The 17,253-nt window shown below is 27.3% G+C and overlaps 1 protein-coding gene across 2 annotated transcripts in view; it reads right to left on the reverse strand.

The window, feature by feature from the left end:
* The window catches only part of LOC135925057 (activating signal cointegrator 1 complex subunit 3-like), a 46,868-nt gene that overhangs the window by 15,962 nt on the left and 13,653 nt on the right, over positions 1–17,253 (reverse strand). For both annotated transcript variants that reach the window (XR_010571509.1, XM_065460211.1), the window contains exons 15-25: positions 17,000–17,108; positions 16,017–16,299; positions 14,589–14,814; positions 14,082–14,236; positions 12,870–13,203; positions 12,086–12,278; positions 11,778–11,971; positions 11,300–11,451; positions 9,882–10,041; positions 9,093–9,231; positions 365–532 (exon numbers count right to left, since the gene is read on the reverse strand). Coding sequence is in view for 1 of the 2 variants with exons in the window: in XM_065460211.1 (XP_065316283.1) it covers positions 365–532; positions 9,093–9,231; positions 9,882–10,041; positions 11,300–11,451; positions 11,778–11,971; positions 12,086–12,278; positions 12,870–13,203; positions 14,082–14,236; positions 14,589–14,814; positions 16,017–16,299; positions 17,000–17,108 (2,113 nt within the window). In the remaining variant the exon portion in view is untranslated. The remainder of the gene's footprint in view (positions 1–364; positions 533–9,092; positions 9,232–9,881; positions 10,042–11,299; positions 11,452–11,777; positions 11,972–12,085; positions 12,279–12,869; positions 13,204–14,081; positions 14,237–14,588; positions 14,815–16,016; positions 16,300–16,999; positions 17,109–17,253) is intronic.

The following is a 17,253-nucleotide window of genomic DNA, read 5'->3' on the forward strand; positions in this document are numbered from 1 at the left end:
TTATAATTATATTATATGCTATTTAATAAAGTTTCTGGTTATTTTTTTTATGACTTTTAATAAATCCTTAATTTAACTATAAAAGGAATTGTAATTATAATTACTCTAAAAAATCACAAATTACAGTTTTTAGAAAAGGAATTAACAATAATACCCATCCTTGGATTATAATATAATGGTTGCTTTTATAACCCTACGTTAGACCTATCATAAGGTCCGGTTTGAGAAAAAGACATAATGGACCTAATTTTTTTTTAAAATCGGATTTCGATTATTGAGAAATTTATCCGAGTTATTAATTGGAAGAAATAAAAATCAAAGAAATCGTATAACATAACGCTAAAAACAATGGAGGTTAATATACCTATCTTTGATAGTTGTAGCTATATTTTCCATTTCGATATCGGCCATTTTAAGCCATTGCTTGGGGTTAGGTTCTAAGGCTAAGTAAGCTACGAGGTCGACAGCAGTGAGCCGAGTCTGGCGACGAGATGATACGAATATTATAGTAGGTTTGGTAGGCGAATAGGTTCTAATGTAATTTTTTTAATTATAAATTATGATAATTTAAGGACAAAAAAGGTAAAAAAATGAACAAATATCTTTTATACATCAATGGAGTCACCAGGGAGAGTACACAGGAAACGTGCCTAAATTTAATTTGAGTATACCTAAAATATTTTACTTTCTATTTAGGCAAAACGTTTCTTGGAGCGTGCCTAAATCAAGTGACGTTAACTAGAATTGATAAAATTTTTAGTTAAACAAATCATGCATTAACGCCAAACTTTGACGTTAATAAACAATAATTTATTTATTCAGGTTCAATTTTTCCCAGTAATTTCCATTCAACAGATATCACTGAAAAATGTTTCAAGTTTATGATGCCTGAAATTAGGTAAAAATCTTATTGGCTAACAATTTGCAAATAAGGAATTTTCACTAAATAATTTCAACGTGCATAATAATCGAATCTTCCGATGACAATTACTCCCAGAAATAAGAAGTGCAAGAAATGGTTAACAAGCGCTTATGAGATTTTATGGCAATATATATTTATTTTCTGTGAATTTATAACATTATCATTAACCTATGTCAATTTTAAGGTACTTAAAGCTTATTTAGAAAAATGATAAACTGCGAGGTGAACAACCTTCAGGCTAGATCATCTTGAAATATTTATGATGTATTGAACGGAAATTATTAGAAAAAAATTGACGTGTTAATTTACGCCAAAGTTAAAGATTAGGCCATGATTTGTTAACATATAAATTATATTGTTTATCTGCCCATTTATTTAAATCCCTTTCGTGAATTACTTTAACATGTAGAACCTGCATAGAACCTATTTTGTTTACAAATATAGGAATGTTGAAAAAGTATATTTCAAGGAAGGCATAAAAATATTAAGCGCTAAAAGAAAATAGATAACCAAATAACTTAATTTTCCAAAGTTTGTCCTTGTCCGAATTAAGCATTTAAAATTAAGATTCGATTCAAAAGATTGAAGAAAATAGTTCCATAGGATCGGTCCGAGCAAGGCTCACCCATCGTTTTGTTCAAGTTTTTTTTTAAGAAAAAGAGGCTCATATCTCCAAAATTTATAAAATTACCTATCGTCTTAAATATATTAATGATTATGTAAACCGAATTTAAAAATTATTCCATAGTGAGAGGGTGCTATGTAACCACGAGATCACACCATCCCCAGACCATCCTAGCTACTGACCTTTTACGTTATGAACAACTCCGCAATTAAAAAGAGGGTTCGGTTAACTATTTTAATATTTGATGCTTTTTTGAAACAAAAAAAAATAGGCCCAAATAATCATAATCACATTTAATTCCTATGCAAGTTGTTTAAAATTTAATAAACATATACATTTTGTATCAACGATATAATAAATATACTTGTTCCACTCCCTCCCACAATTATAAGCGATAAATGAATTAATAAAAAATATTATTTATTTCCTTAGAGATAATAGTTTTTTGCGGGGAAAAAGATAAAACAAAAACTTTGATTATTTTCTCTTTCTTATATCATCATTACATTCCTCATGGGAAATATAATACACTAATTGCAAATTTTTCATTATTACAGGTATTTTATAACTTGCTCATTTTATTTTATTGAGTTTGTGTTATGGTGCAAAAAATTAACAAAAGAAAAGTAAGAAATTGCGTTTGAGTTTATTATATTTTTACATTAATCTAAAAAAATTAAAAAATCTATTATCAAAAATATGTTATATATATATCTTTCATATTAAATACAAATTTGATTAAACAAAAATAAAAAGTACCAAAATATATTACAAAAATATTTTAAACAAAAGCAAGGTTACAAGCTAAAATAATCGTAAGTTTTTATCAACATAATAAATAACAGAGATGTTAAAACAAGTATCTAGATATAAAAATGTAGTATCTGTATCTGTATCTAGATAGATTTTTTAGAAAGGTATCTGTATCTAGACATTTTTTTAGAGGTATCTGTATCTGTTTTTAAATACTTTTTAAGATACATTTTATATACCCCTTTTTTATTATATATAAAAATATTTGACTGTAAAATTTATTTTATTTCATATGAGCTTATGAAATAAATAAATAAATATATATATATATTATATATTAATATTTATTAATACTATAATAAAGAATTATATATACATAAAATATTAAAACTTATATATAAAAAATATATAAATATTCATTAATTTAAATATTATGTCCGAGTTTATCAATAAACCATACAAATTTTAATATTACAATATGGAAATGGTAAATTTTATTTTGTAACTAAATTTTTAAGTTTATATATTTATTTAGATCTATATCGATGAAGAAGAGGAAGCAACAACAAGTTATTGTTTTACCATGGCCAATTTATAGAGCATATTTTAAAATAATATTTCAAAACAAAGAAAACAATTCTCTGATGGTAAAATGTTTGCCGTGTCTACCTAAAAATACAATAGTGCCATGTCCTTAAGGTTACAAAAATGGAATATAACTCTGGGGGGTTACGACTTCTACATAAAGTATAAAGCAGGTAAATACAATGTTGTTCCTGATACCTTTCAAGATTACCATAAGAAACTAGTGATGTTATTGAAAATGAAATTGAAAACGACTTTGCCGATACACCTATTAATTTTAATAAAATACGTGATGAAACTTACAAAGATTTAGAATTATCTCAAGTTATAAATGACATAATGAATATTGAGCCTATAAAAAATAAAATATATGTAAATGGAATTAGAACTTAGCATTATTAAATTATTCCATCAAGTTAAAAAAAACGTACTGCAGACATTACATGAAGGTCATTTGGGAGCAGGTAAAATCAAATCCTTAGCTAAAGATTTTAAGTGGTGGTCTGGTATGAATAATGACATAGAGATGAAAGTTAAAAACGATTGAAATATTTATCACGACAATCCTAGGAAAAACAAAATCCTTGGGTCTCGGCCAATAAAATAGATTATGCGGGTGCATTTTTCAAAAGAATTGGTATAGTCGACGTCTACAGTAAATTTCCAATTATAGTTCCTGTTAAGAATATTAAAACTGAAATTACGTTAAAAGAAATTTATAAAACTATTTCGCTATTTGGTATACCTGATACTATAGTTACAGATAATGCTCTAATTTCACGAATAAAGATTTTGACAAATTTTGCAATGATTACGGCATAAAACATATAATAACATCCGTGTACCACCAGCAGTCCAATGCCAGGAGGAACGTATGGTGAGGACGTTTAAGGCACATATGAAAAGAAATATTAAGATTGATTTAGATACTTCACTGACAAATTCTTATTCAACTACAGAAAACCACCAAATGATACAACAGGAGTTGCACCTTCTAAAAGAATGTTTAATCGTGATATTAAAACTAAATGGGACTTATTAAGATAGAAGAAAAGGAAATTAGAGTTGATAAAACGTTGCCATTTAATAGAACTTTTAAAGTAGGGGATTTTGTGTGGTATAAAGTACAAGGAAATGATACATGGGACAAAGGGATAATCATATTGAAGGAAAGTGACACCATGTCCCAAGTTAATACAGATAAAGGCATTACAAGGAGACATTTCAGTTAAGAAAAAGAAAATGCTACAATACATTTATATACCACGACTCTCAACCTAAGAATTCTTTAAAGGAGGGAAGTGTGGACATAAATAAAAATGAAAATGTAACACCAATAAGAACTAAGTCAAAACCTAATTATTTAAAAGATTATGTTACTTAAGATATGAAAGTAAAATATAAATAAATAAAATAAAAATTAACACTAAAACGCAAAAATAAATTAAACATTAAAATATGATATAATAATCTTGCTGAATTATTATTCCAATATCTAATTATTCAATTATTCCAAATTCTATCATTCCGATTATTCATATATTCCAATATCCTACTTGATAATAATAATTTTACATCTGATTGATAATAATAACAATTTGAAAATTGCTAATGATAACGACGGAGCACGACGACAAGCCAACGTACTCAAATAGATATAAACAAACAAAAGCACAACTATAAAACGATGCTAACAAACCAACGTGATTGAATCAAGCCAACGATAACGCATGATGGGTGCTATTACGATAACAGTTAAAATTACAGACCATTTAAACAACAAGCTCTCACATCTCAGAAGAGGGAGAATGTTAAATAATGGAAATGATTTTTTATATTTAAATTTGTATTGATATTTTATGTAACTTTAATTGGTATTATTTGAAAATAACCTTATTTAATATGTTGATGAAAACTTACGATTATTTTAGCTTGTAACCTTGCTTTTGTTTAAAATATTTTTGTAATATATTTTGATACTTTTTATTTTTGTTTATTCAAATTTGTATTTAATATGAAAGATATATATATATATATACTTTATTTTGATAATAGTTTTTTAGTTTTTTTAGATTAATGTAAAAATATAATAAACTCAACAAACGCAATTTCTTACTTTTGTTTTGTTAACTTTTTGCACTATATTAACATTTGAGTTTATTATATTTTTACATTAATCTAAAAAAACTAAAAAATTTATTATCAAAAATAAGGTATATATATATTTTTCATATTAAATAGAAATTTGATTAAACAAAAATAAAAAGTATCAAAATATATTACAAAAATATTTTAAACAAAAGCAAGGTTACAAGCTAAAATAATCGTAAGTTTTCATCAACATATTAAATAAGGTTATATTCAAATAATACCAATTAAAGTTACATAAAATATCAATACAAATTTAAATATAAAAAATCAACTCATTTAATAGTTTGTATTTAAAAAACCAACTTTTAAATTTATTTATAAAAAAATTAATTTTATAAATTTAAATTTTTCTAATTCTAAATTTTGTTCAGAATTTGATAGAATTATATTTAAAAAAAAACTGGAATGAGGATTTTCAGGCGCGTAGCCAACGGGGAGGGAGTTGCAAAAATTTCTAAAAAAATATAAAAGGTTTCAGAGATTGTGAAATGCAAAATATTTTATTTCAAAAAGGTTATATACTATTTTAAATTTTAGTAAAAAGTTAAATAATTTTTATATTCCTTGTGCATTAATATTTTTTCCACGAAAATTTAAAGCATATTATCTCATATTTTTTTTAAACCTTAAACATTGCTGGATATAAGAAAATTTTATCAAAGAACCATCTAAAATTAATATAAAAATATAACCCAATCCAGTAATTATACTAACTGATTATTTATCTTGACAATCTGATGCACATTGCAAATAAAAATATTCAATAAAATGAAGAATCTAAAAAGATAAATAATGAAGAAATATGGTCTTCAGGAGGTTAGTAATCATTAGACAAAATTTGTGCTGAATACAATTTTTAGACTTCTTGTGCTACAAAAAGAAACAGCTGCAAAAAGCATGCTCGACATGGAGCTTTCGCCTTCAAGCTGTTACAGTAATTTTGGATCTAGAAGAGCCTATTTTGATAGTCTTTGGAGAAATATCAGTATGGCCTGAACCAGATATTTCACCTGAAGCTGATACGTTATTAGGCTCAATTGGACAGCCGATTTTTTCTTCTTATTGGAATGTATTAACAAATTATTTAATTACATAACAATTTTATGCAATATTTTTCAAATAGATTTTTCTGTAGTCGCACTAATATTATTATATGATTTTGAGATTCGCAAGTCTCGACATACACACAATCGTTCTAATTTTAATGTAGACACAATCGAGGATTTCTATAGAATAACCGTTTTTATTCCACTTTTGTATACATTTTTGACTCAAATCAATAACGATTTGGATTGATCAAATGGCTCGGTTCAATTTAAAAATACTATTACCTAGAAATCCATTTCAGGATATATTTAATCTTGATATTCCAATTAAATATTTCCAATAATTTTATTCAGAGACCCATAGAGGTACCATTTGCACGTCCATGTCCGGTTATTTTTTAAATTTTATCCAGCCCTAATTTTTTTAAAATATATTACATTTATGCTTAATCTTTATAGTTAATAATGGCGATTTAAAATATTCAATTTTAAAATACGGCCCGGCGTGGGTATTTTTTTGAAAGAAAATTTCCCAGCCAGGGTATCTAAAAAAATTTTTTAAGGCCTGGCCTGGCAGGTTTCTGATTTAATTCGTGGAGTATCTGCAGACCATATCTGAATAATATCAGAATTTAATCTTGCTATGAAAAGATTGATTTAATAAATAATCCTTTAATCATAATTAATCAAGATTTTATTATATAATCTTTTTCTAAAAATAATTTTCAGAGATTTTTTAAAATATATTTTTATTTAATATCAGCTTGACATTTAATTTATAAACAAGTTTGGAATCGAAAAAGAACCGCAAACTTGTAAGGGACATATTGGTGGCGTTATCGACTCTTCATTTTTGTTTTCAAAGCTCATATTTACGTGTAAAACATCCCGAAAAATATTTTTTATAATATTACGATTTGACCGATTTCGACTCAAACCCGGCCGATGATTAATACTGCATTGCTGATGATATCCATTGAAAAATTTACATTTGCGTTATATGTCGATTTACGTGTAAAACATAATCCCAAAAAATATTGTGATTTGACCGATAACCAAACTTAAAATCGACCGTTTACTAAATCTTTAATTTTTTCTTTATTATATATCATCAAAAATATTTAAGGCTAAGTCCAAAATATCAAAAAAATAACTATATAAAAAAATCAAAAATTATGATTTTTCCATGGATAACGTCAGCAATGCATAATTAAATCATTAAACCGGTTATAAGTCGGTTATTGTCACGGTATTTTTAAAATATTTTTTGGGAAAACGTTTCACACGTAATTATAGCGACATAAAACAAAAATGAACATTTTTCAAGTATAATCGAATATTTACGGTTGAGTTCGGCAATCGTTAAAATCACAATTTAAACTATTTTTTGGAAGTAGATATAGGCATATAAAACAAAAATAATTTTTCCATGGATAATGCCAGCAATGCAGTATTTAGTTATTGGGTCGGTTATCGGCAAATCACAATATTGTTGGGGATTATCTTTTACAAGTAATAGCGATATATAACAAAAATTAACATTTTTTTAATTGATATTACTAGCAATTTTGGTGAATCGAATATAGTAAACGCTAGGTTTAGTCGGCAATCGGTCAAGTCATGTTTTATAAACATTGTTTGTGATAATGTTATATACGTAAATATAAGCATTGAAAATAAAAATTAAGAGATTTCAATCAATAAGGCCATCAATATATGCCTTATAAGTTTGCCTTTATTTTATGATTTCTAAAGTTACTTATAAATTAAACGTCAAAGAAACCTATAATTTTTTTAATTTTTTTTTAGGTTTTCCACACGTATCTATATCCAAATATAAAAAAAGAGCTAACCAATAATCATTTGAGCTTCCTAATGTGATAATTTCATATTTATGAATTTAACGCCCTCTTTAGGAGATGAATTTATTAAATTTTAAAATTAAAAAATAAAATTTGAGTTATAATAGGCTAATAAATATATTTTTTCCCCACTGATCCTAAATAAAAATAGATTTATAATATTAATAGATATTTAATATCTAAGTTATATTTAATTTTAAAAAAATGATTAATAAAATATATTTTAAAAAATGTTTCTGAAAATTATTTCAAAAAAAAGATTATATTTATATGATAAAATTTTGATTAATATCTTTTTAACAATGGAATGCATTTCAAGAAACGTCATGGAAGCATTGCATAATTTAAAAAAATATATTAATTTTTTCCAAATCAATTAAAATAACTGTATATTTTGGTATCTCGGAAGTACATCTGAAAATCGAATGAATGGACTAGCTTTACTTATATAGATAGATTTATTAATCCTCAATTAAAAAACAGATTATTGAAAAATTGGCGCAATCGCAATGAAGAATAGATTTCCATTTATGAACGATATTTTTATTAACTTTTTAAATCATCATATAAATGTTTGATTCTATATTTTATTATGATTTAAATACCGGGTTATGTAGCTGTAATATTTTTTAACAATATTCGCTCTTAATTATTTTGTATTTTCCAATATTTTATTATTTTTGTTCTAATTGTCATTTTGTAAATATGATTGGTTCTAATAAATTTTTCTGTTCAAAAAAACATTTCAAAATAAAAATATATTATCCCCCCCCCACTCTATAGAAAATTCCTGGCTATGCCACTGAGTATTTTTCATAAAACCCGTTTCCAGATATAGCTGTAACATTATATTCCACTGGAAGTAGCATTGAAACTTTGATTGAATTAAAAATATTGTAGCAATTAATATAAATGCAATTTGTATGATATAGAACACAATGTAAAATGAATATCTAACAACGGTTTTAGTATTTATATTTTAAAAAAATTCATGATTATTATTTAAATTTGTCTTAAGTTTAATTTAAAAATTTTGATAAGAGGATTTTTTTTTCTCTTCTCTGAGGAAATTTTTGCCTGATTGCCATATAAAATATATATAAACTTGTGATTTAAATTACACTTTTTTTAAAAAAGAAGGAACATACTTGATAGCTTGATAGGTGGGTTTATTCATAGTAGCCATCCGGGGACAATAGTGTTTGCCAGGAAATCCAGAGATATGAGCTTCCAATGGTACAGGTCTAACGGATGGTCTAAAATTGAAAAGCCCAACTTTTTCAATACCTTTTAATATATATGATTTCTATCATTTCTAAAATTACAATAATGCAAAAAAAATAATAAATACTTACATCATAAAACTATATTTATTTTTTGTTAATGCTTCCTTCAGAAACTTAGATTTAGAGAGAAATTAAGACAAGGTGCATGTTTAAGAATAAATACATGGTAAAAAAAATCATTATAAACGGTTCCAGAATTAATCAGGATATATGTTTACTTATGGTTAACGATGCAGATAAGCACCAGACTAGATTTCTATATAGGATTATTTTTTTTGGTTGTATTTTTTAAAATATAATATTTGGGCATTAATCAATATAATTTGAAAAAATTTGGCATTTATATTAACCAGAAAATTCTTGTAACAGGTAAACCAGCCCTTAGTATTGAACCAACACAGACTTACAGAAAGAATTAGAAAAACAGATCAGAGCGACCTAAACTTTGGAATTGGATAGTTTTTCTTGTGGAAATTTTTAATTAACCAAACCACCCAAACCAAATTTGAAAATTAATATAACACGCTTTTCTATTCATCAGCAAATAATGGTCTTAATTGCTTAAAATTATATTATAAATTTTAGTATACAAATCTTTTTTTTAAAGGGAAAAAAATGATAAATATAATGTTTGAGTTTTAAAATTATTACCCAACCAATTCGCAAGGTCATTGGGATTAGCTAATGCAGTAGATAGCCCCACGATTCTTACGGGCATATGGGTGTGAGATGATATATAATTCGTCCTAGAGACTAAGGCTTCAAGAACTGGGCCTCTAGAATTCCCTAGCATATGTATTTCATCAATCACCTTTGCGTTTGTTTGCGTAAGAAAAAAGTTATAAATGTTTACTTTACAGACTTTTTTTTTGTAGAATAATATAAAAATGAGGTAAATAATTAATAAGTTACAATTAAGAGCTTTCTTAAAATTCCAGATATTTTTTCAGACATAATGATTTTTTTAAATGTCATCTTTCAATATGTTTGAAAAAGAATACGTGAATAAAAAAAGCAAAAGAGTTATATGAATGAAAGAATTTATAAAAAAGACTCGTTTTGGGGATAAAACGAGCTCCGAAACAGAAAATAAACAATTACTCATATCATGCGTTGCTGCACATAACCTATATACCAGCCATAATATAAATTTTGATAATTTTAAATTATTCTCCCAAAATTTCAATTATTTCTTTAAACTAATAGGAGAATCAATCAAAATTATAAAAAGATCGAATAATTATAATAAAGAAGATGTTTTATCGTTTACCAAATATATGAAACGCTCTAATTAGTTATTTTAATTTATAATTTTATATAATCAAATATATTACTTTATTTTATTAATTTATTTAATAAATTAAATTTACCCTCCCCCCTTCTCCTTCATAGTTAGCGCAATTTCGCTGCGAATTATACAAAATACACTGTATTTTTGTATTTTCCGCATTAACGCGCTAACGAAAGGACCCTGCATTAGTTCGCACGAATTAGTGGCGAAGTATACATGTGAATGTAGGGGTATGGCAACAAAATTCATTTATGCTGCAATCAATAGTCTTTATATATAAATATTGATATATTAATTATTTCTATATGATGCTCATTTATAAAACAGATTCATTTGGTATTATTAGTATTTTTATAAACGTATTATATTGCAAATAAAGAATAGGCATACCGTTTTTATGACATTTAAAAAAAGAAGAAAAAAATGTGATCAGAATTTTACTGGACAAAAAAAAGTTCTGGTTCCGATCTTGAATATTTAAAAAATATTAAACGCGTTTTGTTCAAGCGTTATGTCATTTAACGTAGCGTTATTAATAAAATCAGGCCAATAAATAAGTATAATTCATAATTATAGATATGATGAATGATAAAGCTCAGATAAAATTTGAAAAACATATATTGCGACGTATTTTTCAATAATTATAAACGCTATATGAAGAATCCGCTGTGATTTCGACAGCGTTAAATAAGGTAGCTTGAACATAACGCGTTTACTAAAAATGAGGCCTTAGTCACGGAATAAATACTTTTTATTTTTCAAATACATTTTTACTTACTATTAAATTGACTCGCTTGACGTAATTCCTGGTCTGCCAATTTCTGCTTATTCCATCCCACTTTTCGGGGGTCGTTATAATCAGATCCGCGCTAGCTATGGATCGCACGTCGGGTGTATGGTCGCCAGTTAGTTCCACTATTTTTATACAATCTTTTAAACGTAAGTAAGAAAGATTTTTTTATAAATAATAACTAAAATTAGGATATATATAGAAATCAATAACATAATAAGACCAACAATAATAGCATAGCAGGAAAATTTATGAATCTTATCTAAATATAAAAGATTATTATAATTTTTATTTTGGAATATTAAAAAAAAATTAAACACATTGATTTCAAATCAATTCCCGAAAACACAATAAATTAATTACAGAAAGAGATAGATAAGCAATTTTATGGAGATATAGTGTTTTATATATATTCATTTTGATAATACAATATTTACTTATAAACCATATTTTCATATAATTTTACCTTCTTCCAGACTAGTAGACGAGGTCGACGGGAATTCGTTGAATTTCCTGGTGTCCAGTTCAAAGGTTTGGCAAGATAAACATTTTTTAGGAATTTTCGCGAATCTAACGGACCAATCTTTCACCCTTTCTTTGACTAAGGCTTTGAGCGGGGCTATATAGACCGCCTTATGGCCCGGGTATTCTCTCCATAATCTGTTGTAACCATTAAAAAATTATTTTTTGAAAGAGTTTAGGATTAGATTAATGATTTTACGTGCTTTAATAAAATAAATATATTTTTTGTTTAGTGTAAGAATTTGTAATCACCTAAAAATGGCCAATTCAGCTATATTAGTTTTGCCTGATCCGGTTGGAGCGCCGATAAGGGCATTATAATCAGTGTGGTACATACAATGAAAAACTTGAGATTGAATAGGGTTGAAATGAGTGAAATTGTAGAGAACCTCTAAATACGGATTGTCTAATGCGGTGACCGGGAGAGGGTTAAGGTCTAGTAGATCTAATTTTTTAGAAAATGAGAGCAGAAAATGATAGAATAATAGGAATGTATATAAATGAGTTGAATATATATTTATAATAGCGATTTGCAAAAAGGCACGACCTAGGTCCGAACGGGTTTCGATCATATTTAAAAAACAGCTGGGGCTATGCCAGGCCTAATATTTTTTTAAAAAATAGGGCCAGGCTTAATTTTTAAAATAAAATATAAAATTTTTGCAAGAAACATGGCGCCAATATTTTTTACTTTTTTTGTGGAATAATCAAAAACTCGATTTTAGTGTAAAAATATATAAACTATGTAAAAAATAATTAATTTATTTAAATAAATTCGGGATGGGCGGACGAATAATTTTTATTTCAGGTCGAGCTCTTGGCAAATAAAATCAAGTTTAATTCGGGATCGGGTTGGGAACTGTTTGTAAATAGTTAAATAATACTGTCTTGCATAAATAGTAACATTATTTTTACAATTATAAATAATAATATTCATCAAAAAGTAGTGAATGTAACGGTCAAGTATTAGGGAGGGACAAGACCGAAATCTAAGATCGAACCGGATCCTTAGAAATATGTAGTTTAAAAAATTTACCAGTTTGAGGCGGGTGATGTTCTGGCAATATGAGACTCCTAAAGGAAACTGGCAATATATTTTCAGATCCTATCCATTTATCCGAGACGGCCCTTATGTAATACTGCGGAGGCATGGGTTCGAATAAGGGAATCGTGAAAGTTAGACAACTATGCATGGCACTGGAATTGAATTTGTTCGATAAATTTTTACCGATAATCTCTTCGGCATTGTAATTGGCTCTCGCGGAGTTCAGGACTTGTTTTTTGGTGAGAGTAAAATATTCATGATGGTATATATGATTGTTCTCGGGGTCTTCGATCCATATCCACCAGGATTCGGAAGTGTCGTGGATCTAATAGTATAATTATAATATTGAGATGGGCACTATAAAACCAAGTAGAGGTGGGATTGAGAATAAATTTTAAATTTTGGGCAGTGAGTGGGCGTGAACGGCTTTTTTAAAAGATTGGCAGGGCATGAATGCGAATTTTTAGTGAATCACGGAAAAATAATTTTTTCCCAAGGAATACAACTTTCAATTTAATATTATAAATTTATTTTTAATCAATTATTAAAAAGAAAATAGAAAACTAGTATTCTTTCTGTATTCAATCAACAAACACGATTTTTACAGCGAAACATTTTTGCTTATTCATAGGGGTGATCAGTCCGATCCGATAAAATACATAGGTACATCCCTACATATTCATAGCTCGAAATTTCTTATACAGAGAGCTTCCTATATTATAATTCGCTTTAAATAAAAAATAATATTTAATGTAATTTTTTTTTTAAATTTTAACATTTTCGATTTTAAAATTTGAGGGGTGGGACAACTTATGTAAATAGGGGTGGTATAATATGTAAAATACTTTACATGAAATGCAATAAAATAAAATTCCACCCCCCCCCCCCCAAATAGTCTCAATTTTTTTTGTGTTTCGCCCAAATTTTAGGAAAACTAAATCATAGAATTAAAAATCGATTAGGAAATAAAAAATATCTATTATTTGCAAAGATTTTCTGGTGGATGGGGGGGGGGCAACATTAAAGAATATAAAACAGAGTTGGTGTTAATATTTAAATAAATTTATACAGTATTTTAAAGCAAAGTCAAAGAAAATAACGCCTCATTAGTTATTTTTAATATAAATAGTAACATGAATAGCATTATTTATTTTAAGGTGTATAAATATTAATGTTAGTGATATAAAGAAATAAATTATAAACTTTATCATTCCAAATGAAGTCTGGTGTTATGTTAATCCTAATACGCAATATAGAACGAGTTATGGGTTGCAAAATGGCGTCCATTTGAAGGAGAGGGAAATTCATGGCCAGCTGTTGGATAGTAGGGCCCATTTTTATATTTTGAACCATGTGGCCTAAGAATTTTTTTTTCAAATGGTTATAATTATTTGGAACTAATTTAAAGCATATGAGTTTGAGAAGAATCAATTATCTTTAAATTAAAAAAAAAATCTTTTTCAAATGTACTTACTCCTTTTCAATGTAATTGATTTTATTTTTAAAAAAAATTATCTTCATTATAATAATTTCTTTGTAATAATCCTTCATAATTATTTAACCCACTGCGTCACTATGGAGGGGCGAAATCGTAATTACCTAAAATATTTTATGTTGAAATAAATTTTTTCTTTGGGCATGCCACCTAAATAGAAAAAGGCAAAGACGCCATTTTTATCAGGCATTGCATATATTTATTTAAATATATACCAATTTCAGTGGCCTCCATATCCCTAAGTTTATCAATCGTCAAGCGTTTATCCTCTAATTTTTCCAATATTACTTGATTTAGTACCGAAAATTGTCTAAGAGAGCTCTCGAAACTCCAACATCTCAAGTCGACAACCTTGGCCAAGTTCAGAAGTCTGCCAGCGGCGACTGGCCACCCTTTTCTTAGTACTATTTCGAATAGGGCTCTTATAATTCTGCAAATGTTCTGCGTGAGGTGGAGAGGTGTTAATAATATAAAGAATATATAGGAAATAATTTATATTAAGGCAGTGCCATTTTTTTTATAGATGTATAATTTTTAAACCATAACAATTATCCCTTTCTAAAAACAGGTTACCCTGAATTCACAGATAGCGCGTATTAGCGGCGAAATATACAAAAGAAATGATCCTATTTGTATCATATTTTGTATTCTTCGCCGCGATTCACGCTAACTGTGAACACAGGGTTATGCGGTTATTTAGCCAAGCGAAACAGTGATCGCCGCTCAAGATTTGGAAATGAAAATATAGAAATGATTTTGTTATTAAAATATACTATAAAATAAACCTTCTATTTATTTTCCTATTTTATACAAGTCATTATTCATGATAAATTTATATATTTTGTCTAATAGCGATTAAAAATAGTGGAAGCATTTTGTGTTGTTTTCTTCTAAAAAAAAGTTCGATGCTTAAATTAAAAAATTCTTTTTTTAAAAAAAGGTGAAAAACAAAATATTTTGTGTTTTTTAACGCAAAAAACAAGTTACGATTTAAAATACATCATTTAAAATAAAAGATAGAACGGAAAAGCTTCGATTTGTAATCAGTACAATGTTTGAATCCCAAATTTATATTAAAAAAATTTTGCATATTTTTTTCATCGTGTATAGCTGCGAAAACTAATTTTTAAAACTACAGTAGCATGCTACTTTTTTTGAAACTTAGCGCTAGCAATATCGGGCTACTTTTGAAATTAGCTTTTAAAAACACTGGAAATTTCCCCTAATTATGGTTTCCTGAGAAATTAAAATATCTAATTAGAAACCATTAAATTCATATTATTTCGGCTCGAGCTAGACCAAAATTTTTTATTAATTTTTAAGCCCGAGCACAATTTTTTTTTTGAGACCTGAGACTAGATCAAATTTTTAAATTAAAAAAATATATAAATTAAACGCTAAATGAAGTAAAAAATGACTAATTGTTTTGTCCTTATATAAGAGATAAATCCTAATTACTCTTTTATTTTGATAAAAATCAAAAAAAAACTTTATTTTCTATTTTATTTATATATTTTCCAAGCCCGAGGATATGTTTTAAAATGTTTAGACCCAAGCCCCAGCTTCGGACCGCTATCTATAATTAGATGGAAAATTAAAACAAAAATAATTTTATTAATAAACGTGTTATAGCTAGATTTTACTTGACTAATGTAATTGGTATCGGAGACTAGGGAAAAGGAATCGAGTTTTTCCCTTGATATGTAGGCTTGAATCAATATGTTGGTTTTTGCGAATTCAGAACCCTCGATTCCCACCCCACTATCTTGGAAAGAAGTGTTGGGAAGAGGTCTAGACATGAAATTATCGTTTATCATGATGGGCAAAGGACAGGCTTGACTTGATAGTGTTGTTAATTCGTCCATTTCTTCCTCTCTTAACTTGATTTGGGAAAATTCGGAACTCTTGGACACCAAACTTAGAATTCTATAAAATATAGAAATTTTGCGTCATAATATATTAAGCGATATTTATAATAACTACGAAATCCATAGCCTTAAAATTATTATTTATAGTAAAACGAAACCTTAAAGGATAAAAACTATGGTAGAAATAAGATATGTACCTGACCCGTGGCAGGGAAAAGATTTTTGAGTCAGGCCGGATAAATTGCGAACGGTGGATGTTTTTAAAATATTTTTAAAGCTAATAATTAGGCATATTTTGCCGTTTTTTTCCTTCATAAAAAATTATTATGGACAGGACAACTTGTATTTAAAGACCGAGCCGGGTAAAAATAATTATGGGCCGGGCCGAAAAATTCGATAGAATAAATCCACGGGCCAGTTTGGGCCGGAAAATTTGCAATTTAAAAAATAAATTTTTTATTAATGTAAATTACTTGACGTAATAAGAAAATTTTATGAGACAATCAATGATTCATGATGTATATTTACTTTTTTTTAAAGAAATAAATCCATAATTTTGTTATTTTTTAAAAAATTTATGTTAAAAATTTGGCATTATTAAATGGGTTAGGCAATGTGTTAGAAATATTGAGTTGAGAAGAGCTTTGAGATTATGTAAACATCAAATGGATTTGGGTGGGTTAGGTACCACAAATAATTTTGAATTTACAAAGCGCAAGCATACACCTATAATGAAAAAAATGCATCTTACAACTAACCTAGCTTCAGTGACATTAGGATCAAGGTATTGATTAAACAATTCGACCGTTTCGAAATTAACGTAAAAATGACTGGCAACTCGTCCCACATCAGTAGAATATAGATAACCTTATTTAAATCGATAAATAAAGAATTACTTTTATGATATAATATTAATAAATATTTTGGATAATAGGGGATATTAGTAAAATATTCAAATTCAACAATGTCCACAATAAATGATTTTAGTACCGAACCTTGATATTGGGTGAGT

Source organism: Gordionus sp. m RMFG-2023, chromosome 2, assembly GCF_954871325.1.
Source record: "Gordionus sp. m RMFG-2023 chromosome 2, tfGorSpeb1-WG-v2, whole genome shotgun sequence".
Taxonomy (NCBI): Eukaryota; Metazoa; Nematomorpha; class Gordioida; order Chordodea; family Parachordodidae; genus Gordionus; species Gordionus sp. m RMFG-2023.